The sequence below is a fragment of the Ochotona princeps genome, chromosome 18, assembly GCF_030435755.1.
Source record: "Ochotona princeps isolate mOchPri1 chromosome 18, mOchPri1.hap1, whole genome shotgun sequence".
NCBI lineage: Eukaryota > Metazoa > Chordata > Mammalia > Lagomorpha > Ochotonidae > Ochotona > Ochotona princeps.
Window position 1 is genome coordinate 38,318,610 of NC_080849.1, and position 27,437 is coordinate 38,346,046.

The 27,437-nt window shown below is 44.4% G+C and overlaps 1 protein-coding gene across 3 annotated transcripts in view; it reads right to left on the reverse strand.

Annotated features, from left to right (window-relative positions):
• B4GALT6 (beta-1,4-galactosyltransferase 6) overlaps nt 1–27,437 on the reverse strand; it is a 189,697-nt gene that overhangs the window by 40,866 nt on the left and 121,394 nt on the right. Inside the window, exon 1 of one of the 3 annotated variants that reach the window (XM_058676770.1) lies at nt 15,488–16,340. The exons of 1 other annotated variant lie outside the window; for it this stretch is intronic. In XM_058676770.1, coding sequence (XP_058532753.1) covers nt 15,488–15,602 — 115 coding nt within the window. In that variant the 5' untranslated portion in view covers nt 15,603–16,340. Of the gene's footprint in view, nt 1–15,487; nt 16,341–27,437 lie in introns of those variants that run through there. One more of the 3 variants, XM_004579592.2, reaches the window with a different exon arrangement.

Genomic DNA, 27,437 nt, shown 5'->3' on the forward strand with positions numbered 1-27,437 from the left:
ATTATGCAACCAGAGGTAACAAAACACATCAGCATCAAAGAAATAATCACTGATGATATCTGAGACCATCAAAAAGGTGCATTCTTCGTCAAAGCATCCATTTGTTATTCATCAAATGGATGGATGAGAAAGATAAAGGTGGACATCAAGATCTCCAAAGGAAGAATCTATTAGTTTCTTTTAAATCGCATATAGCTAATTGAGTTAGATTTCTTAGGTTAATAGCCTTCACGGGTTTAATCCCTAAGGAGCTACACTCACTAGGGAATGAGCTGCGTTTAAATACAATGTTGCCAGCAGAAAGCCAGATGTCAAAGCATTGCAAGAGACATGAAAAGGCCACACGAGAATGTCCTCTTTCCAATTAAAATACAGCTATCTGAAGGCACAAGCAACCAATTTGCTTATTATCATTAATGCAAAATGCAATCTCTTTTTTGCTGAGTATTTATAGAAGATCGTCATCTAAAATTCTGATTCCACTTTATAGGAACTACATTCCAGACAACAAATAAATCTTCAGCTCTCTCTCAGATCTGTAGATAACATCTGAACACACTAAAAATTAGCACCGCTTAGCTAGGACAGCACCATGTGTTCTCCAAGTTCATTATCCACTTCTCTCTGCACTATGGAAAACATTTTATTTTCAAGTTCTGCTTTCCAGGAAGAATTGGTAACAACACCTTCAAAAATGTTAAAGCCCTCAAAAATTTAAATGGATTACAGCTTCTAGGTACCCTAGCCTGAGTTTGGAGCAAAGAGATTTCTGAACTCATCCTATTCTCCACATGGAAAAATCAAGCAACATACCTGCTCTGTACACAACAGCTTTGACTGAGGACAGCAGTGTGAAGTACCCCAGACTAAACCGGCATGCATGGATCTGGACTTGTTCCCTGGGCTTTGAAAGACCCTAACATAACATCGTTGATTCTGACACTCGTGTAATTCCCAGGCCTTTTAACTACAGGAAAGCCAAGTAAATCACCAATTTTAAGGGGGAGATGATGTTGGTCAGGTGACCCGACACCAGAGCTAGACATGTAGGACTGGAGAAATTAGAGAAAATGTTCACAGGGGTGGGGAATCAGAAGATTATAATCTAGAAAGGAGATAGGAAAGTGAATATTTTATGGTGATCAAATAGAAGGTACTAAGATGAAAGAACCCAAATGAATTCATTTCAGTTTGAATGCAAAGAAGAACCATGATAAAGGACCATATGTGAGGGGTGTCTCAACTATGTCAATGTGGCAGAGAATAGAAGACAGACTTTAAAATGACAGATTAAAAGAAGCTCAAACCTAAAATACTCTGCCACACATGCTTCCATATGCTTTACCTGTACTTATTTAGTCCTTAGAAGTAACCCTATATATAAGGCGTTAATATCATCCCAATGCAGATAAAGAAACTGGAGCATAGAGTTAGGCAATTTGCCCAAGATCAGCTATTAGCCAACTATGCACCATAAACTCATTTAGCCTCTTCTACGTACCCTACCCTGTATAATAGCATAAAAATGCTACTATGAAGTGGTAGTGGTGTAGAGTATCAAAGTTAAGCCACCACCTATAATGTCAGCATCCTTTATTGTAGTACTATTTCAAGTCCAGCTGCTGCACTTCTGATTCAGCTCCTGGCTAATCAACAGAAGATAGTGTAAAAATATCCCTAGCACCCTCATGGGAAACCTAGATGACACTCCTACAGTAAGCCTGGCCCAGCTCTGGCCTGCATTTTCTGCAAGTCCCAGATGGCTAGTGATGTTGAGCATTTTTTCATATATTTGTTAGCAATTTGTATTTCTTCTTTTGAACACTATTACAAAGTCCTTTCCCCATTCCTCAGCTGAACTGTTTTTTTTATTGCTGAGTTTTTAAGTTACTGATATACTCAGGTTATTAATCCCATGTCAGAAAGGTGGTTTGTAAATGCTTTTCCCATTCTATTGGATATCTTCACTCTATTGATCTTTTCTTTTGCTGCGCAAAACTGCCTGAATCTGATATAGTCCTGTTTGTTTAGTTTTGCTTGCCTTTGTAGCCTGTGCTTTGGGGGTCTTACACAAACAGTCATCTCTTACACCAACATCTTACATTATTTCCTCTACATCTTCTTCCAGTAAACTCATAGTCTCAGGTCTTAAATATAGGTCTTCAATGTCCTGAGTTGAATTCTGCATATAGTGAAAGGCATGGGTTTAATTTCTTCCACACACACACACACACGTTTTGAAAGCATGATTTGTGGAACAGATTATCCTTACTTCACTGTATGGATGAGCACTTCTGTCATAAATCAATTGCTGGGGGCTAGCACAGTGGTGTAACACACTAACGATCTGCCTGTATCAGCAACATCCCAGTAGGACAAGGGTTTGAATCCCAGCTGCTCCACTTCTGATACAGTTCCCTAATGGCCTGGGAAAACAGTGGAAGATGGCCAAAAACCTTTGGTCTCTGCACCCACAGGAGAGGCCTGGAAGCAGCTCTTGGCACTCAGCATCAGGCCAGCCCAGCTCTGGCCACTGTAGCCACCTGGGGGCTGAACCAGCAGATGGAAGATCTCCTGCTATCTATCCCTCTCTAACTCTGGATTTTAAGTAAAATAAGGAAATCTTTAAAAATAACAGTAATATTAAAGCTCAGTTGGCTGTATGCATCTGGTTAATTTGTGGGCTCTCCATCATGTTCCACTGATCTATCCATAAGTTTTTATGCCTGTGTCATGTTGATTTAATTGCCATAGCTTTGCAGTATGCTTTGACATCAGGTGTTATGGTGCCTCCACCTGCTACTCTGACTATACATAAATTTTAGGGTTGCTTATTCTAATTCTGTAAAGAATTTCACTGATACTTTGATGAAGATCTATAGATTGCTTTAGTTAGTACCGACATTTTAATGACTGATTCTTGCAGACCATGAGCAAGGAATGGTCCCCCTTTTGCATATCACTGATGATTCTTTTTTATCAATTTTTGATAATTTTCACTGTAGAGATCTTTTACTTCTTTCATTTACTCTTAAATATTGAGTTTTTGTGTATTCTGGGAACAGGATTTCTTTCTTGATTTCTCCATGAATTCACCATCAGCATACATAAAAGCTACTATTTTTGTATGTTTATTTTGTATCCTGCAACTACATTAAATTGGTTTATGAATCCTAACAGTTTTTTGGTCCAGGCAAACAGCTAGAGGCTATATATAAATACATGCATAAATGTGCAATTTTAACCATATTTTCTTTGATTCTCACAGCCACCTATAGCAAACTGAATGAAGGCTCTGCGAAAGATATGTCCACACCCCAATTCCCATAACCTGTGATTATGGCCTCATGTGGAAAAACATCCGATAGATACAACTTTATCACAGGATCAGAAAGCAAACTTAAAAGCAAGGTATCAGAACCAAAAACTTGGGATTCAAACACAAACAAAACAACACACAGGAATGGCAATCTGCAGAAGCAACGTTCCAAAGTCACAAGAGAGAGAGGGAAGAGAAATACTCAATGCACAAACTTATGAGGAAGTAGCAATAGGACTTCAATTAATGCAAGGAGAAGAGAAAAGTCAGAAGCCATTCTTAAAAGTTATAGGAAGGGCTGGTGTCATGGCATGGGCTAAGCTACCGGCTGCTTAGCTACTAGGCCTCGGCACCAGACACAGCTTTTCAAAATAAAAAAAAATTTTAAGGAAAAAAGACATCCTTTAAGAGAAAGCTACAAAAGGCAAATAGTTCTCTAAATTATTATAAAATATACAAGGAAATAAATACATATTTAGGGACTATATATATATATACACACACACGGAAAAAGCAAAACATTGCATATGCATGCCCCTCACTGATATTAACTATACACAGCAAAGCTGGGTATCTCTGAATTTTTAAGAATTCACATAAATGTCTCAGGCAGTTGTTTCAGATGACAAAATGTTGCTTTCCTTCTACATTAAAGTTCTTTGATCAAATCCCAGAAATTACCTACCCTTGCTGGTAAAGAAAAATGTATTATCTCCAACACCAGTGTACACCGTTAAGTTTAGGCCATACATATGAAATGCTGTTCATCACTTTGCCTAAGACTAGGGTATTGCTTCAATTAAAAATAAAAATTTGAGGTTCTGCCAGGTTTGTAACCAATTTCTTTTATGTCAAAGTACAATTTAAGCAAAGTATCTTAGCATAGTAATAACAAATCAAAGCCAGGAAATCTACAGTGCAAATAATTACCGTTCACCTTTCAAGTCAGATCACGGGCCTCCTAATGAATAAAGAGAATGAATGGATTCTGTGTTCAGAGTCTCATTTTATCCAGCAGTATCAACTACAACAATTTTATGTTGCGGTTATGGTCCAGAGCTGTTGGCCATGACCTGAAACAGACCTGTGTTAACTGCTTGCCTACCACTTCTTCAGCAATACCAGACACTACGAGCCTTGAGGATTCTCTGTAAAGAACCAAGACTGAGAAGACACACCAACAACCCCCACCCAGAAGAACATTTGCCAAAACCAGATCATCAGTTCATCCCAACATCACCGGAGCTCATCATCCAAAACACTCTGAAACACCGAAGAAAACCCTCAGCCTTGTCACTCCTGAATTCACTGGGTTACTAAAACACACTGCTGCATTAAACTAGTGTAGGAGGGGCAATGATGTGGCACAAAAGGGGTAAGCTGTCACTTGCAACACCAGCATCCCATACTGGAGTGCACCTTGGGAGACAGTAGATGATGGTTCAAATTTGTTAGGGCCCTACCACCTGCATGGGAGACCCAGAAATCCAGACTCCTGGCTTCAGACTGGCCCAGTCACAGGCACTGCAGCATTTAACATGAACCAATGGATGGCAGATCAGGATCCTGGTATCTCTCTCTCTCCTCTGAGTAGATAAATGAGAACAAACATGCTTAAAAAAAATTACATGAATTCTAATTTAGGAACCATAATGTGAAAAAGCAGAATCAGGGAGGAAATGAGAGAACTGTGAAAGGATGAATGCAGTCCATTACACTGATTTTGAAAATCTGATCAGGAAACTCAGTGACATTACAGATAAAAAGATCAAGCAGTAAAAAAAAAAAAAAAAAAAAAAAAAAAAATGCCCAGGAAGCATAAAATTGCTGGAAATTAGTGGTTTGGGGATAGGAGGTAAATGCGAAATGAGCGTCCATTTTAGTTATCAAAATGAGAAAAATTAAAGTGAAACTATTTGAATTGTTTCACAGTCACTGTCAATCCCCTTGTGTACTCACAAATAAAATACCTTTCAAAATTTCAACTAAGTTCTCCATGAAAAGAAAATGACCCAATAAAAAGAGGACACCCAAAGTGGGAAATCAATTTTAACTCAGTAAAAAGGCACTTTATAATTCTTATAATTCACCTCTTGATTCAAACAAAAATAAAGTTCATTTTTTCTTCCCATGAGTGAAATGGGAAATTGTAATACAATCTGAAGTCTTAACTTGACTGACAACTTATCAAAGAAGCAGTATCTATTAATATGGTTTTCTTTTTTTGCAAAATCATATTGTTACTAGAAAACTTTAAATAGATAAAAACAAAACAGGTCACAATATTTCAATTAAGGTTTCAGGTTATGGTAACAAACCCCATAAAGCTACTTAAAGATACTACTATAAAAATACTGTACTGTTCTAGTCAGATGTAAGGAAATTTCATATTTGAAATTCCTTCTCTAGAGTCACATAAAATGTCACATTTTAACAACTTCAGTAATTTAAGTGAATGACACCACATGTCTCTAATGATTAAATAACAAATTTCAGAGTGACCCATGACCCTGTTGCTCACAGGGTCACTACAGAACACATGCGCAGTGCATCTGTCCACTTCCTTTTAAAGAAGCAGTCTTTCGTCATGACAGCCAAGCATGTGTATAAGAGAAAGGTGAGCCCATATGATTTAAGAGGTTCCGTCTGGAAGAATAAACCTATCTAACACATCATTTCCACCCCCACCCCCACCATCTGGGTGTTTTCAGAAATGCAGTTCTAGACCTTGCAAGATTACCTGGGACAGGTGTTAGAAACGAATTAGAATCACCATCAAAATCTCTGATGATAAGACCTGAAATATAAGCTCATTAAAGCAGATCAGAAGCTTTAAGCGCATTCATCCCTGAAAACCAAGGCTTACCGTGATTCTCCAAACACCACAACTACTAGCACTCTCACCAAGCCAACAGGAGAATCCCTCTTCATAAATCAAACAGCCTCTTTCAGAGTTCCCTAACACAGACGAAATCCATTCAGACGTAGAAAATCTGGACTTCGGAGCACTTTCACTAAATCCAAGTAATTAGACATGATAATAAAAATGAAAGCAAAGAAGCACATGATCCTTCCAGAGGAAAAAAAATGATGACAAATTTAGGATTCACAATTACTAATGTTTTCATTTTTAGATGTATTTAATTATTTAATTTATTGGAAAGGCAGAGTGACAGAGAAAGAGAGAGGAGAAATGGAGATCTTCCACCCACTGGTTTACTCCACAAATGGCTACAATGGCTTGGGGTGGGCAAGGTCAAATCCAAGAGCAGAGAAATCCATGTGGGTCTCCGTGGTGGGACAGGCACCACAGCACTTGGGCATCACCCCCCACTGCTTTTCTAGACACATTAGCAGGGAGCTGGATTGGAAGTGACGCAGCTGGAACTCACGCTGCTCCCGTGGGAAGTGAGTGTCGCAGATGGCAGTTTCACCTGAAGTGGCTTAATGGTGGCCCTTTCCTAAATACTTTGCTGGGTCTCAGAACTAAAAATATACTACTGACATAAACATCCTTTAAGCGGACTCTTTTATTTCAACTGAAGAGTGTTTTTGCTTTAGCTTATTCTAAACTCTGCCAAAATCTGCAAAGATTAAAAAACAAGCATGCCTACAGGCAGTGTGATCATGAAACATAAGGAATCAAATTGGTGCAATATAAGATGTGTATGGGAGAGGAAAATAAAACCTGGATGCTCTCCAAATTCTCTAGCGAGTTTATGACATGTGGCAAAAACATCTACTTCTAATCACAGCAAATGCTTCATTATCTGAAGACTTGTTTAACAGCATCCCTAGTTTCCTCAGAAAGCCTACTGAATCACAATGTTACCTACATATTATTCTATTACTATCCTGATCAAAGGCAGAGCTGGAAGCAAAGGTCTTTTAAATATTAAATGATTATGTCCTCAGGAATTTAAAACAATAACAAATACAGATTCAGGGATAGGAGAAAGAAATGAAGACTTGGGACAGGCTCCCCTTGTTTAAATGAGCAAACTACAAACAGGCGGGGACAATGGTGACATGAGCCAGCTAGGTCACCCTGGCCAGGAAGATGCACCAGAAGAACATTGAATACACAAGGCCCGAGGCACTCCCTAATGTGACCCAGGAAACCTAAGCTCAAAAAAAGAAAATCACTCCACAGCAGGCCTTGTCCCATGCTTCTCTCCTTAGCCTTCTCATCTGCGGTTCAGAGGAACACGAAAGGCAGGCTAGGAAGAGTGAAGGAGCCACAGAAGGCAATGTCTGTGGGAGAGGCAGGTGAAGGAGCAGATTGGTCCCACGTGCTGCAGAGGTCATGTGCATTAAGTTAACCCCAAGGATGCCAGGTTTAAGCAATGTTGGGGCTCTGTCCTGTCTCCCAGCAAACAGCTGTCTCCCTAACAGCTACTCACCATCCCTCAGGCTTGCTGGAAAATGTACAAGGATAGGACACTTGAAAGGCGACTTGATTCACTGCTAGCAGGACAGTCAGGTCGCTAGGGTCATGATCATTACCCTCATTGCTAACTGAAGCTATTAAAGAGTTTTCGGTCTCTTGCTGAGGATATCCCCTTAAACTGATCAATAGAGTTCATATTTCAACCAAAACTTCACCTTTCCGGCAGAGGAAGTGGGAGTGCGGGAATTAGTTCCTTCACCCCCAGGCCAGTAGAAAGACATGTACCCTAAGGTATGTACCGTTCAGCTCTGCTGGCTTTGGACTTGCAACCACCTAGGGAGCTTGCCCTTCCTTCTGGCCCTGTGGCGCCTGTGGGTCTGGGAGTGAGTGGCAGGGAAGGCTCTGTGGATCGCCCAAAACTGACAAAGCAGTGGGTTACCTTTGGGATTTGGCTCTTTGGGCTTCTGTGCTCACAACATGGGCAGTGCAAAAATCAACACCTGAGTCCAAGATGCCCATGGCCTTGGGCCCTTGGACAAGAGAGCGAACCTAGGGGTTCTCGTGGAGTGAGGAGCAGTCACAGCTTTAACTACCATGGCATGAAGCCGGGGGCACAACTGCCTGAACAGCCCAGCCCCGAGCAGGCTTTTCAAGGTGTGGGTGTGTGTGACACAGGAATCAGAATCTCTGGTGCTAAAGAGCAGACCACCCAAATGAAGCTTGGATCAACTAGAAGCTTCATTAACACTATACCACCACCCCAAAAGGAAAATCTACTCTGTGCCCAAATTCCAAATGGTACCTGCAACACCCCTCACACAGAGACTAGCCACCCAGGTTAGGAGCTGTCTTTTAAAAGTATCTGGAGTCTGGGCTATTTTTATCTCTAATAAACAGTAATGATTAACACTGCTACAAAATAAATGCATCACTACTTCACTTGGCCACAATGTAGAACAGACCCTGAAGTTATTCACCAAAGACTATGTGGGGGACAGCTTTCAGCATGACCACTATTCAGCTGGTCAATTTTCCCTTCAAAATTACCGAATTTCTTACAGGCCATGGGAACTGGACTCACGCTGAGACCACATCGTGGACTTCGCTGCTATGGCAGGATGGCAACGTGACTGTGGCGGATTCCCGATGAGTGGACAGGAGCTGCTGACTCCCTTTCACAGAGGCTGGGCAGTGAGCAGGGGGCGGGGCAGAGCCTTGCGGGAAACTTTCCATTTCACTTGGCCTTCCTCCAGGTTTTGATTTTAATCTCCATAATTCCATGCTTAAGTGGAACTAACACAGTGAGTCACTTTCCCTGCAGGAGCGAATTTTATTACTCAGGTGTTTAGGGAGAGAAAAAGTAAGTGCAATTCCCCTTTATGTTGAGGATACCCAAACAGCTCGCCTGGGCTCTAGGCACTTACTGCATCTGCCAGCCTACTTCAACTCCTCCTGGATATTCAGAGGCACCCCAACTCAATTCCTCTAAAACCCTAAATAGTACCCTCCCTACATTCCATCATGCCTGGCTTTCTCCGCTAGAATGTGAGCATCAACAGAAATACAACTCCCAACCTTCACCTTGGTCCTGGCGTCTGCTGCCAAGACAATGGAAGACTTTCCTACCTGGTCTCCCTGTTACTGTAGCCTGCTACTCCCATGTAGCCTGTCCTCCATAGGAGGATTACTCCACAACAAAGGATTGCATCATTCTCCCTTTCAGCCACTGCTGCTTCCTGTTACTCACAGGACAAAAATAGCACAGGACTCATGGCCACTCAGGAGAGGCCCAGAGGAAAAAGATGATGGACAGCATACCCCAGTAGACTGAAGCTCCTGGAAAGACACCTCAAAACCTCCAAGACACACAAAGCAGGTGGTAACAGCTCAGCAACAGTCTAGCTAGGCTCACTCAGCCTGGCACAGGAGGTTAAAGGACTGTGATTAGAAAGCCCCAGGCTTTCCCAGCTATCCATGGGGGAAACTCAAGGGTAAGAGGGGTTCCAAGCAAGTACCCGACCATGCCACCTCTCCCGCAACACCTAAGTCACACATACATTCCCCACCAATTCCACCATTCCTGGCAGGACACAAACTCCAATGGCCCAGAGGATAAAGCACTTTGGCCAGGAAATATCTCAAGAATATTCTCACAAGAATTCAGGCCAGAGTGGCCTGACCAGATTCCACCTGCAACCAAGAACAAACAAGTGTGTCTAGGAAAGGTCAGGGCCCGTGGCCAGTCCAATGAGAGTGAAACCCCACTTCCTGGGCAAGCTGTGCAATCTGCCTCGCAATATCACTCCACCCTACATGGGCACACTCACTCACTTCTTACTCATAGGCAGCTGAACCCAGGCCAGTGCCCTCTGGCCGGGAACTCAGGGGATCTCAAGGACCTGGCTGGGAAGTGAAGGCCCATCTGTCTGCCACCCCACATCCTAGGTAGTAGCTATACAGACCTATTCCCAAGTCCAGAACCTTCACTCATGCTATTCTGACCAAAAATTCCTTTGCTCAGTCCAGGTAAACCCTACCCATCTTCAATGGCTGACTCCAAACACCAGCTCTTCTGGAAACGCTCAGCCAGCCCTCGTTCCCCACTGCACACCTCCGAAGGATTGCCACACCTCTTCTAGCTTCTCATCGCCCTTACGTGCCAGAACCAAGGGCTGGCATCTCTAAGGTGCTTTGTCCACACTTATGAATGAATCTGTAGGTCAACTCATCTACTCCTGATACAACAAAGAAATGACTGTGTTGTGTTAGAAATTACGCTGGAAGTGATTTCCTTACTAAAGGGAATTCCATTCTCAATCCAGCCACCTTAGAACCTTGGAGGGAAACTGAACAAGACACAGAATGAGGAAGACACAAGGGAAGCTACAGCAATGTGAGCACGCACTTCCCGTGGTGTGGTGAGGGTAAGTGTCTGCCATGCAGTTTCCCTTGGCATGAAAGTTTCAAGGGTGTGTGTGTGTGTAAATCTGAAAGGCAGAAAAGACACTAAAGCTTGTAAAGATTCCCCACATGAATTAGAACCTTCAAGGAAAAAGTGTTTCCAAGGATTCCTGAAACAACCAGCTTTGGGTCCCAGGGACTTCAGTAGCTGAAGACCCAACCAAGCCAGAAAATGCTTGACAACATTAGAAACATTGGACAGAGTATGCTATCTGCACACTCCAGAAGTCTGCCTGGAGGAAAGAATCTAAAAATGCAGAGAGACTTATAACTCACTGGGTAGGACACAAAGATTAGTTACTCCTCACTGGGGGATGGAAGATTTCTCTGCACACCCCTCCTAAACATGCTCACCTAAACTGTTGACATATATCCTGTTAGAATTATAGAGTTAGACCACCCGAAAATCAGCCAGGTTCAGCGAAAACATGCTTCAATGCTATAAACTGCTAAACACTAAAATTAAAATAGGCATGAGACAGCTGAATAGCAATCTAAGCCATTTCAAGGTGTATAGAACACGGTTGAATGTAAACCAAAATGGAAACGTCTATGAAGAAGTCACAGGTTGTGGATGAGAACCTGCATTTTCCTATTAACATATTGGTTAATCAATACCATGTCAATTAATGCCACAATGTTGTAAATGGTTGGAAATATTATGTTGGGGCTTTTAATTGATTGGGATGATACTCTGCCGGCTCTACCTTCAGACCAGAGATGGTCTCACCAAGAAATCATTGAACTTACCAGGACAATAAGATGTTGGACTTCATGCTTGGTAAATACCTCCAATGAAAGAATCTCAACTGAATTTGAACTATGGAAATGCAACAAGGTGGAGCAATCCGCCGTGGGGGGAGGGTGTGGGGAGGGACGGGGGGGAATCCCAGTGCATAAAAAATGTATCACATAATGCAATGTAACTAATTTAAAAAAAATGAAATGCAATAAAAATACATGTTTAAAAAATTAAAAAAATAAAAATGCAGAGAGAATCAGGGCTGGAACCATAGCTGGACGTACACCCAACAGGGCACGTATTGGCAAGGACTCCTTAACAGAAGACCTGACATTTTTCACTTAATGAGGACTAAGAGAAAGCATTCCCACAAAACACATGTTTAAGTCTAAAAAAAGTTTGCTCCAAGCTAAACTACAAATTCCATTAAGGATCTATGGTTGTATACATAAACAAAGCTAGTTAAAAGTACCTAGTTTTGATTCTTTTATACATCGTAAGTAAAAAGAATTCTGATGCTATGGGCTTTAAGCATAAAGCATTTGTGCTGTATACAAAGTACTAGGACTTTCAAAACTCAGATATGGGTGCCAGGGGGACAGAGAGATTCTCCCACCACTATCTACCCCACTGGTTCACTTCCCAAAGGGCTGTGAAACCCCATCTGGGTGAAGCCAAAGCCAGAATCCAGGAATTCCACCCTGGTCCCTAATATGGGTGGCTAGGGTTCAAGTTCTGGGACCATCTTATGCTGCCTTGCAGGAAACTGGATCAGAAGTAGTCAGAACTCAAAGCAGCACTTAAAATACTCCAGGCATTCTGCAGTTTAACTCACTATGCCACAGTGCCAGCCCCAGCAACAGTTAGCTGTGCGGCGGATACTTGCACTAGCAACTCAACTTGCCATGTTTGTTTCCATCAACATTATTTTTACGAGGGCCCGGTGGCATAGCCTAGTGGCTAAAGTCCTCGCCTTGAATGCCCTGGGATCCCATATGGGCGCCGGTTCTAATCCCGGCAGCTCCACTTCCCATCCAGCTCCCTGCTTGTGGCCTGGGAAAGCAGTTGAGGATGGCCCAATGCTTTGGGACCCTGCACCCGCGTGGGAGACCTGGAAGAGGTTCCAGGTTCCCGGCTTCGGATCGGCACAGCACCAGCCGTTGCGGCTCACTTGGGGAGTGAATCATCAGATGGAAGATCTTCCTCTCTGTCTCTCCTCCTCTCTGTATGTATATCCGGCTTTCCAATAAAAAAATGAATAAAATCTTAAAAAAAAATTTTTTTACTTCAAAAAACTGACCAACTCTGGTTCTTTAAACTCCTCTGTCTGACCTGCATTTTCACAAAATCCAAATGGATGCTTTACACTTAAGAAAAACTAACAGCATCTGTTGCCAAACGCAGAAGCGTAACTTTCAAAAATCTTCGTTTTGGAAAACTATCTCCCCAAAATGCAGAAAATTTAAAGATTTATTTTTACTTATTTTTGGAAAGGCATATCAAATTTACAAAAAGACAAGACAGAGAGAAGTGTCTTCTATCCACTGGTTCACTCCCCAAATGGCTGCAATGAACAGAACTAAACTGATACAAAGCCAGGAGCCAGGAACTTTTTCCTGGTCTCCCACGTGGGTGCAGGGTCCCAAGGCTTTAGTCCTTCCTCCACTGAGTTCCCAGGCCACAGCAGCAAGATGGATGGGAAGCGGAGCAGCCAGGACACATACCTGATCCATATGGGATCCCAGTGCTTCCAAGGTGAGAACTGAGCCAATGGAGCCATTGTGCCAGGCTCAAGATAATAGAAAATTTAAAAAGGAGATTCAGGGGTTTCGTTTTGTTTTGCTACATAGCACAAGGTTTTGGAAATATTAAATTCTACAAATTCACAGAATTTTATCAGCTTTGATTTTTCACTTTCTGGCTGTAATGAATTGTTTTAATTTAAGATTTATTTTATTGGAAAGGCAGATTTACATAGAGAAGGAGACAAAGAGAGCAAAGTCTTCCATTTGCTGGTTTACTCCCTAAATGGCACAATGGCCTGAGCTGAGCCAATCCAAAGCCATGAACCAGGAGCTCTCTCTGGGTCTCCCACATGGGTGCACAGTTCCCAGACTTTGGCCCATCCCTTGCTACTTTTCCAGTCCATAAACAGGGAATCAGATGGTAAGTGGAGCAGCCAGGACATGAACCTGAACTCATACAGGATGCTAGTGCTTACAGACGGGAGATCAGCCAACTGAGCCATTACACTGGCCCAATCAATTGTTCTAAAGATCCACAGAAACAAAGTAGCTGAAACTATGTCAACATAACTGCCTACAGCAGTTGCCAAACTCTTATGACACTGTATCAGTGATTGTTCCATGGAACACATTAAGCATCCAAATAAGAAAACTTGCTAGTATTTCACATCAGTTGAATTTTAAAACTCCATACTATATGAATGCACTGTCCAAAAGAGAAAGGGATAACTCATGTGGAAACTACAATTCCAATTCTATTTTGCTAGTTTTTCAAATAACACTGTCAACATGCTAGTCAAAATACTAAGAAAACAGAAGTATTATTATCTAAATGCAAAAAAACAGCAACAAAATACATTTTTTTTCTCCAAAATCGTTCAAAGCTGAATGCCTGCTAAAACAGCATCTCTTGGGCATCCCAACTTGCAGAGGTAAAAATTGCTACACAGTGAGGAGTTTATGATAAGCTTTCCAAAAATGGCAAAAGATATTTTAAATGGTTCTGTTGAACACCCTGGGTAATATCATGTCCGCCAAACTATCACTGTGATTCATAACATAGGCTTTGGGGGGTGCTCTGTTGTGTTTTTTTGTGGGGTTTTTGCCTAAAGAAATGACAGCATTACAGGAAAATACTGTTCAAACATTCATGCTTCTTCAAATTCTCTAAAACTTATATCCTGGGATCTATCAAGGTTGTGATCCTTTGCGTTCAAGCATCATTATTAAAGAGACAGTCCATCTGAATGCAAAGATTTAATGAAAGAAAAACCAGCTGGTTTTTAGAGGCCAGTATGCGGTGAGGCTGACCTCTTCCCAGTGCTCCTGCCGAGAGCCACAGTGAGTGGTGCGACCTAAGGCGCTTCCCCCAAAACCATTCCCTCTTACACCACTGGAGGTGTTCTCATTCTGCAAGGGACTTCTTTGAGCTCAAAACACTACCAGTGTGCAACACAAAACGATAGCAGAAGTACGCGTTTAAAAAAGTGCATAAGAACCAGGAAAAAGTTCTGGAAATAGATCGTATTTTTAGATCCATCTGAAGTTCCTGTTTTTCATTCCTTAGAAAAGTATCACGTGGTCTCTAGTTCAACAAAGGTGGGAGAGAGGGCAGGTGTGAGGACTTCGAATATTTAATTTAAGAAGCCAACTCAAGTATGTATCACACAAATAGCATATTCTGGATCAAAAGCCAAATAAATAAATAAATAAATAAATAAACAAACAAACAGATTAAAACGTTAACTTCCCAAAGCCTTACATAATGGTTCTCTTAATCGCTACCTTACATTGGGACTCATCCTAACAGGTAGTAACAAAAACAGCCGGACAGTGTTACAACTAAGACAGCACCTTGAAATTCCCTGGCTATGGCACAAATGCTTACTGACCCTATTCCCTAAAAGTGGTCCAGCACAAACACGTTCTCCAACTCAATCACATTCCCGGTTGGCTTCTCCATCCCAAATTTAACCCCTTATGACATCTGGGGGTCATACCAGCTCAACTGTAATTCTGTACGCTCAAAGCCTTGATATGAAATGGACCAGGCTGTCCACAAACACTCAAGACAGAACCAGGGAGTCCCAGGCCGTTACAGTTCCCGGTGCCCTGTCCACTCAAGGCGACCCCTTAAGTTAGTTACACGTACAAGAATCAAGCTCGCACACCACTGCCCAACCCCCAGAGTCTCACACCCCGCAAAGCAAACACGAATCCTCCGGCCCCTGTGGACAGCGCCCCCAACCCCCAGGAGCCGCATCCCTCCTGAGCTGCATTTCCTTTGGGGAGACCGCGAGAGGTGAGACTGCATGCGCCTCGGTGCTTACCAATGCCCGGAGCCACATAGATGAAGTAGAGACAAGACGAGGAGAGGGAGAAGAAGAAGATGAAGGCGAGGAGGGAGCGATTGGAGACACGCATCACCCGCTTGAGTACGGACATCTTCCTCTTCCCAGCCAGCAGCTCCCGCTGCGCTCACCGGCCGGACTCAGGTCCAATGTCCAGGCCCTAAACTTCCATGAACGTGCTCGGAACCCCGAGACCGTGGCGGGGTCTGCGCCAATAACGGAGGCTCCAGGGAGGGGGGCCCGAGGACGGAAGGGGTTTTTAAGGGAGGCAGAATGAATGGAAGCAGAAGGGTCGGGGTTGGAAAGGCGCGGAAGGACGAGGGACGAGGGAGGGCGGGAGCAGAGGGGTGGAGGTGCCGGGGGCCTGGGGAGCGGAGGTCCTCAGGAGGCCGCGGACGCGCGAGTGCTCCGCCAGGCAGCGGCGGGAGGAGGGGCTGCAGGTGGGGAACGGCTCCGGCTGCGCGCCGCGGCGCCCCTGCGGAGAGGGGCGGCCGACTGCAGCACCCCCGGCTCCCCGTTCCCGACGCGGTCCAGCTCGCCCAGCCACGGAGCTGAGGGTCCGGGCTCGCCCCGCAGGCCCGCGCCTCCTTCTCCTCTTCCTCCTCCTCCTCTGGGCCGCGGCTCCTCGTGCCTGCGCGGGGCTAGCGTGGGTGCCGGGGCCGCAGCCGGTGCAGTCGACGCGCGGGGGCCCCCGGGGGCCCTGGAGGCCAAGGAGCTGGGCGCTCTTGGGCGCGCAACCTCCTCCTCATGCCGCGCGGGGCCCCGGCGCCCTGCGGCCACCGCGGGAGCCAAACGCAGGCCAGGGCGGCGTCCCGGCCAGCGGAGAGCGTGCTCCGGCTCCGGCTCCGGCTCCGGCTCCTGCCGCCTCCAGCTGCCCGCCCGGCCGCAAGGGCGGCAACGGCAGCTGCATTACCGCAGCCGCCGCCGCCGCCGCCGGCCGGGGGTGAGGCGTCCCCGCCGGCGCCGCCCCCGCGCGGCCACCCGACAGCCGGCCCGGAGCGCTGCCCGCAGAGCCGAGGGAGCCCGGCCGCCGTCCGAGCCGCGTCTGACTTGCACACCGGGCGACCGATCTCCAAAGAGCGGGCGCGCCCGGAGACCTCCGCGGACTCCGCTGGCCGATCGGAACTCGGCAGGCGGCGCTGCGCCGGGACCCGAGGAAACCTTGGGGCCCCCACCCTCCCCGGGCCCCAAACACCGCGCGTCCTGATTGGCCCGCGCCGCCCCACGCCGAGCCAACCCCCTCCCCACCGCCGGCTCCTGCGTCACCGCCGCCCCCGCCCGCCAGGGACCCCGCGCTGGCCGCGCCGCCGGGGTGGAGGCAGGCGAGGGAGGCCAGCGCCGTGCCCCGGGGGCGGCCAACTGGGGGCCTCGAGGAAAGGGCTTAGATGCTGTGATTTCCGCCCAAAAATGCTCTCGCGGAGAACAAGGTGTTATTTCCGACCCGGATCCGCCCCGCCACCCCTTCGTTTAAAAAACCAGCAGCCCTGCCGCGCTGTGGGCCTGCGCACATCCGTCTGCTAGGACCTGCTTGGCATCCCAAGGTGGACGCTGGCGTGCCCTTCGGTGGCCCTGGTTTCAGCCGAGACAGGGACGGCCCCGGTGCAACGCCGCCGAGCTTCCCCCAACTGTCGGCCTCCTGGGCCAGGGTCTGCTCTTTTTTCTGAGAGCTAAATTGGCCCCGGTCCACCCTTACGCCGCGTTTTCCCAACGTGTGCGTGTAAGCGCAGGTGTTTCTCCTTGGGATAATCCCGCAGGAATCGGCTGGATGCCTCCTGCTGCTGCCGGTTTCCAGATTCAGCTCTCAATTGATAAGCAGCAAGGGTAGCACCTTCTGGCCCGTGGTCGTCTCCAAGGTCGCGCTGTGGAGGCTGAGCCTGTCAGTCCAGGCCATGTATTGTCTGTCAGTGCCTTAAGCAGCCACCGCACCGAGCCTGGTGCCTTAGCCCCGAACCCATGGGTGTGATACCCCTGACTAGCCTTTTAGTTATCTCATTTAATCCCAGACTAATCAATAAACTCATCCATGGGTTCACTGGAATGGAGTCGCCACATTCTGAATGATCGTTTAAAAATGTGTGTTAGAGTGTTTACAAGTTACTCAGTTTTTCTGTTAGGGTACTGTTCGTGTGAAAGGCAAGCATTATTCTGTCGTTTTAGAGGCATCAGGGCATTTGAAAATGCAATGCAGATCAACATGCTTTTTTTAATATTTATTTTTATTACAAAGTCAGATATACAGAGAGGAGGAGAGACATGATTCACTCCCCAAGTGAGCCGCAACGGCCGGTGCTGCACCGATCCGAAGCCGGGAACCAGGAACCTCTTCCAGGTCTCCCATGCGGGTGCAGGGTCCCAAGACCTTGGGCCATCCTCCACTGCTTTCCCAGGCCACAAGCAGGGAGCTGGATGGGAAGTGGAGCTGCCGGGATTAGAACCGGTGCCCATATGGCATCCTGGGGCGTTCAAGGCGAGGACTTTAGCCACTAGGCCACGCCGTCGGGCCCCAGATCAACATGTTAAGTCAAAGATTCACTTTATGAAAAAGATGTTGCTCAATGCCAGCAGAAGATAAGGAAGTGAAAACAGGATTTCTGTCTCTCAGTCCATTTGTTGTTCATCTTTATTTGCACCTGCTCCAATCGTGGTTTCAAAGGTTAATTCCCCCTGGCCACTAGTCTGGGGAGAACTCCACAGCTTCACTGGGGTAGTGATGGACAGTGCTTCTCAGGCAAGACTGGTTGTTTGATAGGAAAATTGACCCTAAAACCGAGGGAAATGTTAGCATCACAGAAACTGAGGGTGAAGTGTTTAAAAGTCTGAAGTCAACATACAGAAGCACCCAGCTGGCATAGGTGATTACTATTAATCTATCCTAATCTTCACATAGATAAATTTTGGATTGACTTGTTTAGCAAGAGCACCATGGAGCTTGTTAAAGGTGATTAGTGCTCTCTGCAGTAAGGTAGAACTTCATCAGTGTTGTCAGGATTTAATTAAACCAATCCAGGCCTCCAAAAAAACAAGGAAGAGTCTGGCATAGTAAGCACTGTTTGAGTATTCATTTTATTTCTCTAAATCTCTCCGTTGGACCCTGTCACTGCTAACAGTGACAAGTGTTGCTTGCTCTTGCTGTTTAAACATCAATTTCCCTAGTGAGTGACCTATCATTCTTTGTCTCTAATAATCTGAGGGATGCCTTGAGTCCTTAGCTCATTTTTTAGACAGATTTAGTACTCAAAATTCAAGAAATGCTAACAGAGCATCTTCAAGCTATTTCTCAGAGAGCCAGGTAAGCCCTGTAGCAAAGGAGTGACCTTGCAGAAATTTAGTAAGTTTAATTTTTATGGCACTATATTAGTCTATGCCTATTACTATAATGAAATACCAAAATTGGAGAATGTTATCATAGAAAGAAGTTTGCTTTGCCTGGGGGTTCTGGACCAAGGGTAAGAGCCTACAGCTAGTCTTGGCCCTCTTGCTGGCAGAGTCCCTTGGTGGCACAGAGACTGGCAAGAGACAGGCAGTATACCACGTGTGCAGCTTCTCTGGTCCCTCATCTAACCAAGTCACCAGGTTTCAGCCATAAGCACTGCATCGTGATGACCAATCTAATCCTAATCACCTCCCAAAGGCCCCACCTCTAAGAGTCTGCCCTCTTAATACCTCACCAGGGGGATTAAATTTTAATACAAAAACCTTGGTAGAGGTAGGAGAGTCAACCTCAGACCCCTTATAATAAGAACTAAAGCACAATGAGACAGACGTGAATTTTATGTAATGACTCTGTCCTACATTTATTATTGTCAGGCATTCCCTTAACTATTTTGTCTGCTAGAGACCCTGTGTTTTTAAGTACTGAGTAAATTACAAGATAACTAATGGTTTTCTATTTGTATTAAAAGATGTAAATAAAATAGAGCTCACCATTGAAAAAGATACTTGCTTAATGAAATCAATGGATGTTGGCTCTGTGCTGTCTGAGAATAATATCCACTGTTTTGTATTTGTTCACAACTTAGTGAATTGAAAGTAAAAATTTTGCTTTTGAATTAGGATGGAGGAAAGAAACAATAGAAGTAGAAACGATAGAAATAGCATGTAGGTGAGCAGGCAGTTAGCCCATTGGCTATTTTACCCACATCAGGATACCTGAGCTCAATTCCAAGCTCTGGCTGCTGACCCCAGCTTCCTGCTAATAATCAGACCCTCCAAGGCCATTGCTGACAGCTGATAGCTCAACTAACTTGCTTAATGCCACTCACATGGGAGTCTTGGATTACATTCTCAGCTCCCAGCTTTGACTCCAGTGCTTGTGGACATTTGAGAAGTGAGTCAGCAGATGCGGGATCTCTCCCCCTCCCCCTCTCCTTCCTCCTCTCCTTCCCCCTCTTTCTCCAGCTCTCTTCCTGTCTTCCTCTCCCACTTTCTCCCCTCCCTCTTTCTTTCCCTCCCCTGTTTCTCTCACTCTTACTCTTTCTCTTCTTCTCCCACCCCCATTTTCCCTCTTCCCGTCTCTTTCTCCATCTGTTTCTCTCCCTCTCCCTTTCCCTCTCAGTGTTTTTTTTTTTTTAAGAAAACAACACATAGAATAGAATCTCACTTATTTGCTTGCTCCATGTTGTAACTATTGACTAAATGTAGTGACTATAAGTACATGATCTCAGGGCTGACACTGTGGCAAATAAGTAAACCTGCAACCTGTGTAGTGCCAGCATTCCATTTGAACACTAGCTTGATTCCTAGCTGCTCCACTTCTGATCCAGTTCCCTGATAATGTGCCTGGGAAAGCAGCAGAGGATGGCCCAACTCCTTAGGTACCTACACCACACAGGAGAACCAGATAAGACTCCTGGCTCCTGGCTTCAGAACAGCTTAGCTCTGGCTATTGCAATCATTTGTTAAGTAATGTCTTTCTCTGTCACTCCCTCTCTCTGTATCTCTATCTTTCAAATCAATCAATAAGTCTTTTTTAATAAATAAGTAATGTTCTCTGAAGCTAAGTCAACTGAAGAAATTTAAGTTGATAAAATGTGCTTAGAAAATTGAATTTTTTCACTTACATAATTGAATGTAGATTACATAAAAATTAGATAGTGCCATGATCCATTAAGTAACATATTTATTCCAAATTGTGTGATACAAAGAAAAATTCTCTTAAATAAAAATTTCCATTATAAATATGATAAGATTTCTGCTGAGGGGAAAATGTTCCTGTATGCCATCTAAAGAAATTTTTAAATAAACAATTTTGTATATTTGTGAACAAACATTATTTTAATATACACAATACAGAACTTATGCTTTGTAATTAAAATTTAAAAAGAAAACACTGTAGTGATTGTAATCTTTCCTTAATCATTTGGCCCAAATTTCCCACAAAACTCAAAAGCTTTAACTTTTTCCTCTTAAGATCAATCTTTTACATCACAGGAATGCCCTGTAAGGTTTTCAAGAGGCCAGTGATGGATTCAGAAGGTATATCACAGCTTAGGCTACCCACATCTCACATCACAGTGCCTGTTTCAGGTTCCTGTCCCTCCATTTGTGATCCAGCTTCCCACCAATGTGCAATCTGGAGGTACTACTCCATGGCTCAAATGCCTGGGTCCCTGCCACCTGCATGAAAGCCCTGAACTGAGTCCCAGGCTCCTGGCTTTGGCTTGGGCCAATCCTGGTGGTTGGGTAGTGAACCAGTGGATATGTTAGATATTATGTTATTTGGGGAGAAGAACACAGGCTCAGTGAGGTTAAGAAAGCTGGCCTGAAGTCATATGGCAATAAAGTAGCGTAGTTGGGAAAGAACCAAGATGTTATCAGTCTTCTTCAATACTTGCTACTAACCACACCAGCTACCATTTGCACATACATTTCTTCACCTCTCAGGATAAACATATCATGCCTTTGTTTTTCTAGAAGCAAATATACACAAGCCCAATGTTCAAACTTTACCAGTATTTTCTTAGACCTCTGTGTCAGTTCACTCAGAAAAAAAAAGGGTAGCACATCCTGTTAAGGTTCCACTGCTTAGTCCTTGTTTGTAATGAGTTGATGAAAAAATTAGTAGTGTTCACTTTATCCATTCTTTTTTCACAGCTTAATGCTTGGTTGTTCAACAGATTGCTAGTTTTGTCTATAAGGGGATCTGAGCTGCCAGAGAGTACCTACTTGATGGGCACCCTGATGCCACCTCAGCAACTCCAAGGCTGCCTGGAAAAAGAAGCCTGTGCAATGGAAATGGGAGTCTTCTCAGAAAAGGACGAGAGTGGAGGGTGAAGGGGCAATGCACAGCAGAAACAGAAAATAGAGTCAAGTCACACAGAAGGCAGCGCCTGGTGCCTTCTGTGGAAGGCATAGGAGGCTACTCAGGCACCATGCAGCCCCTGAGAGCTAAGGGAACTCAAAGCCTGAGCATATACATAACCCACAGGGCAACACAACACCTCACGTGTTCAGTAAACCTGCTGGGCAACTTGACCCTACAGAAAGCTCCATAAACTTGGCTACTACACAGACAAAACAATATCTACAATTCTGGAGAAGCTATGAATTCTGAACAGTAATCAGCCCAGATATCACTAAGAAATACTGCTCTTACTTTATTTTTAATTTTTCTACAAATGTACTCATTCGAAAAAGTTGGAGAGGCAAAGAGAGAAAAACAATCTCCTCTGCTGGTTCAAGGCCCAGATGGCTACAACAGCCAATGCTAAGCCAGGCCCAAACCAAGAACCAGGAGATTCCATCCCAATGTAGAGGCCCAAGCACTTGGGCCACCTTCCTCTGCTGTCGCCAGGCTATTAGAAGGGAGCTGGGTGTAAAGCTGGATTGAGCAGCGGGAACACAAACTGGTGCCCATATGGGATGCTAGCATCACAGATGGTGGCTGTACTTGCTACTCCACAATGCCACCTCCCTAATTATTTCCTGAACACAAGTTTATTGAAATATAATAGTATTAGACCCTGTGAAATGAATCAATTAGCTAATCCTCCCCCTCCAAGCATCAAGATCCTATATAGGTGCCAGTTTCTGTCTCAGCTGCTCTACTTCCCAACCAGCTCCCTGCTTGTATCCTGGGAAGCAATAGAAAAAGGCCCAAAGCCTTGAGACCCTTTACCCACTTGAGAGGCCTGGAAGAAGCTCCTGGCTTCTGGCTTTGGATTGGCTCAGCTCCAGCCATTGCGACCATTTGGGAAGTAACCCCAGCAGATGAAAGATCTTTCTGTCTATTCTTCTGTAAATCTGCCTTTCCAATAAAAATAAATCACTTTAAATATATAGTATACATATCTAAATATGTATACTATATAATATATATATATATATATATATATATATATATATATATATATATATATATATACTATCTCAGAACTTCATATAAAACTGGGCAATGAGGCTGGCAGGTTGGCATTGTGGTGTAGCAGGTAAAGCCAGCATATCCCATGGGTGCCAGTCCTATTTCAGCTGCTCTACTTTTGGTCCAGGGCCATGCTATTACCTGGGAAAAGCATCAGAAAGTGGCCTATGTGCTAAGGCCTCTGCACTCACATGGGAGACCCAGCAGAATCTCCTGCAGTCATTCTACATCTGCTGTGATCATTATGGACACGTGGGGAACAAACAAAGATTGACCCCTCTATTATTCCCTCTCTCTGTAACTGCCATTCAAATAAAGTAATTTTGTAATAAAAGCACCAATAAATTGTTGAGAGTAGATTAACATATTGTTACTCATATAATTATGCATATTCATTTGAACTTACTGTAACAAAAAATGCAAGTTATTTCAATTTAACTCACCCAAAGCATATTATTTAAAAAAAAAATCTTCTGGGCCTGGCACAGTAGCTTAGTGGCTAAAGTCCTCACCTTGCTCGTGCTGGGATTCCATATGGGCACCGGTTCTAATCCCAGCAGTCCTGCTTCCCATCCAGCTCCTTGCTTGTGGCCTGGGAAAGCAGTCAAGGATGCCCCAAAACCTTGGGACCTTGCATCCACATGAAAGACCTGGAGGAGGCTCTTGGCTCCTGGCTTCAGATCAGCACAGCTCCATCTGCTGCGGTCACTTGGGAAGTGAGTCAGTGGACAGAAGATCTTCCTCTCTGTCTCTCCTTCTCTCCATTTATCTGCCTTTCCAATAAAAATAAATAAATCTTTCAAAAAATTTTTAAATAATATAAAACCACCTTCATAGGTAAATGACTCATTAAAGCAAAATAGAAAATATACAAACATAAGATGAAATACTATGGAAGTATTTTTCCATACAAAGAATATTAGAGCTAAAACCAGCAAAAGCAATCCAAGGTATATAATTAGACCTGGCACAGCTGGATGCTGCCCTAGGGGAGGGACATGTTTGGTAAACCTTCAAGACCCCTTGCTTAGAGGCTTTTCAAACCTGGCACAGGTACATATAGCTGAGCACACCACATCCCTGGTGGAGAGCGAAGCTCAGCAGGCCTCCAGGACCACCTAATACTGGAGGTTAGGTTTTTTGACCTACATGGGTGCCTGTAGCCAGGCAGCCAGAGCATCAAATGTGCTGGGAGAAGCCCCTCAGGCCGCCTCAGGGCTCACCCTCATGGTTAGAGGGTTTGATTTACATGGGAGGATGATGGGATTGCACAGGTGGCAGTGGGAGATGACCTGTGGTTTTTATGCCTAGGCTAGAAATTACAGCTGAAGGACTTTCATAGATACGTCTACGACATGTTTGTATAAGTAGGGGACCAACACCAAAGTGGTTTGGAGGGGAGAACAAGAGTGAGAGAAGTGGGACTGATAGCAGAATCTGTGAGGGCAAAGTGGGCTCACCCTGTGGAACTCAATCTCTGCTGGCTCACGGAAGAACTGTGGATGGGGACAGGCCTTGCTGGGGAGATAAGGAGGTGCCCCAGCTGATTGGGGTTCCCACTGCTGAGAATGAGAGTAAGATTGAGGGCAGCAAGCGTGGCTGTATAGGGCTACAGACTGCATCAGCACGGGTATGCACTGAAACTGTGGAGTGACAGATTGGGCTTGACTCCAGCCCCCACTGGTACTCGTGAGAGCCAGTTTGGGTTTAGAACAGGCTAGACTAGGTCTTGACTCCCGCTGAACTGAGTGAAAGCTGTGTCTGGGCATGGACGAAGTAGTGCTGAGCTGCAACAACTAACAACAATAACCAGAATGAGTGTGACTGGCTGAGCAAGGCCACTGTTCTTGTCAGGACAGGAGGTAGACAAAGTCAACCTGGCCTAATGACCCACTGGTGTGTACAAGAACAGCCACTGAGAGGAGACTCAATGGAGGAGCTTGGGAAACTCCTTCATTGGGACACAGCCCCTGCAGGTGAGCAAAAGAAGGCAAGGAGCAGCCCAGACCATGTCAGGTTACAGTACCTGCCGGCATACTTGTGGGTCAGGTCTGGGGACAGACCAGTCTGGGCCAGCACGTAACACCCATTGGAAGATCTGAGAACCAGGGCAGGAGGCAGGAGGAGCCAGATTGGGCCACAACACCAGCCAGTTCATATTAGGACCAGGAGCGCAATCAGGCTGGGCTGAGCTAGGCTGCAGCACCCACCAACAGGAGCTGGAACAGTGGGCAGACTAGACTAAGCCACTCTGTGCATAAGACTGTGGATACTGAGGTGAAGCGAGTCATGCCAGTCTGGGCCTAGTGGGAGCCAGGTACATGAGTCGCAGGGACGGGGGATCTGATCAGGCTTGGGTAGCTTGGCTCAGGTCATGGGGCCCACCTGTGTGGTAGGTCATGGGTTCCTGAGCCCCCGGGACAGGGGAACCAGTGGGTGTGGGTCAATTGGCCCAGATCCTGGGGCCCGCCTTATAGGTGGGTGTTGGTTTCGTGAAACCAGGGGATGGGGGATTCGACGGGAGCTTGGTTCTCCTGTCCCGAGTCCTGGGGCCCAGCTACTAGGAGGATGTCAGATTTGTGAGCCCCAGGGGAGGTAGATCCAGTGATGCTTGGGACACCTGGCCCAGGTACTTGGACTCGCCTGCAAGAACATGTCCTACTTAATGAAAAAGGTGGAGCAGTAGACACAGGCCCTGTTGTAAAAGGAGAATATGGCAACACATTTGGTTCTATAGCAGAACAGAACAGAACTAACTGGACAACTACTCCAAACAAATGATGACAGCAAAAAAACCTTGGTGAATGGAGCCAATGGACATTGGGAAGGTGACATCATCCTCAGATCAGTGAAATCGGCAGCATTTCAGAACTGTCCGAGCCACCTGGACAAAACCCTTGGAATATGTACACATTGAGACTGGGTTGATATGAGGTGGCGGTTCCTCATCCCTGGGTACTGGGACATGTGGAAATTCATGAATGATTTCCCCCTTTGTCTCTCCCCTTCCCCCAGAAACAATAAGAAGAAATAGCAAATTTGGAAACAATTAATTCACCGAAATTTCCCTAAACCTCAATCCTTCCCACCCTGAACAATCATGCAATCATTATTAAAAATTTTTAAAATAACATTTCCAGGCCATTTTCTATGTATTAATTATGATAATATCATGAAGCGCATTAGATTTTCTCAGTCTGTTCTTTTAGTGAATAAATCACTCTGGGATGGGAGAGAGAGTAATTTCTGAACTTTGATGGCTTAATACTAATGTGAGAAATATAATTCATGTCAGTTTGATAAAGAATTTCAGTGCTTCTTTGTTGAAAATGGAATTTTGGAATAGTGAGATTCTAACTTAAGCTAAAGTCTACAAGTTCATAGTCACACAGGAAAGATTTAAGTTACTATAAAAAAAAAGATGTTAAAAAAATAAGAACTTCAAGAATTGCAAACCTAACCTAAAGAAAAAAAAATGAAGCCAAAATCTTTTTCAGTCTGAAAAGTATGAATAACACCTATTCAGCCAATACAGAAAGCCCAAAAATGCAACATTAGGTAAATTATTAACATAATCCAACATATTAGGTCTAAAAAAATCCCAGTATCTTAAACTAGATAGTTGTATAAATATAGCACAATTTGCTTAACTACCCTATTTTCTGTGAATAGACGTTGTGTTTCAATTTAAGTCAATATGAATAAAACTAGCATAAATTTTTATGCACATATATATGCATTTCTGTTGACTATATACTTATTAGTCAAAATTCTGGAATGTATAATATGCTCAGATTTAAGAGACAATACCAGTTTCCCATGGTATCTATCCCGTGGGGATCCTACCAGCAACATTTGGAATCTAAAGTTACTCAAACGTAACAAGCACTATAACCAATCCAATACAATTAGTATTTCAGGCAGACTGCAATAATGTCTCACTTTAGCTTTCATTTGCACTTTCCTCTGGGCTGGTGGATTTTTTTTTTCACTTTTTATTAGCATTAGGTATCTTTTTACTTATTTATTTATTTGAAAGTCATCTTTACACACACACAAATCATCCACTGGTTCACTCCCCAGATGGCTGTACTGTCCAGGACTGGGCCAGATGAAGACAAGAACCTTGATTAGGTCTCCTGCCTCTGTAACAAGTTCCCAAGTGCTTGGACCATCCTCTACTGCTTCCCCAGGCCATTAGCAGAGAACTTGATTGGAAGTGGAGCAGCTAGCACTCAAACCAGCACCCACAGAGGGATGCCAGCAGCACAAGTGGTAGCTTTATCCACACTGGCACAGTGTTAGCCCTGGCATACAACATGTTTCATAAAGACAAAAAAGCATTTCAAAGCGTTAAACCATGTCTGATATTATTTTTTTTTATAAAATAGGAGATGCATACTTTTTTTGAAAAGAGCTTGCTTAAACAAGTCAGTCTGCATATTAATTTAGAATCATCCCTATTCAAATCATGAAAAAGACAAGAATTAGCTAATTTACTTAGATGAGAAAATTGAGGTGTAAGAGTCGCAGAAAATTGGCAGGGTTATATGCTTGCCAAAAAAAAAA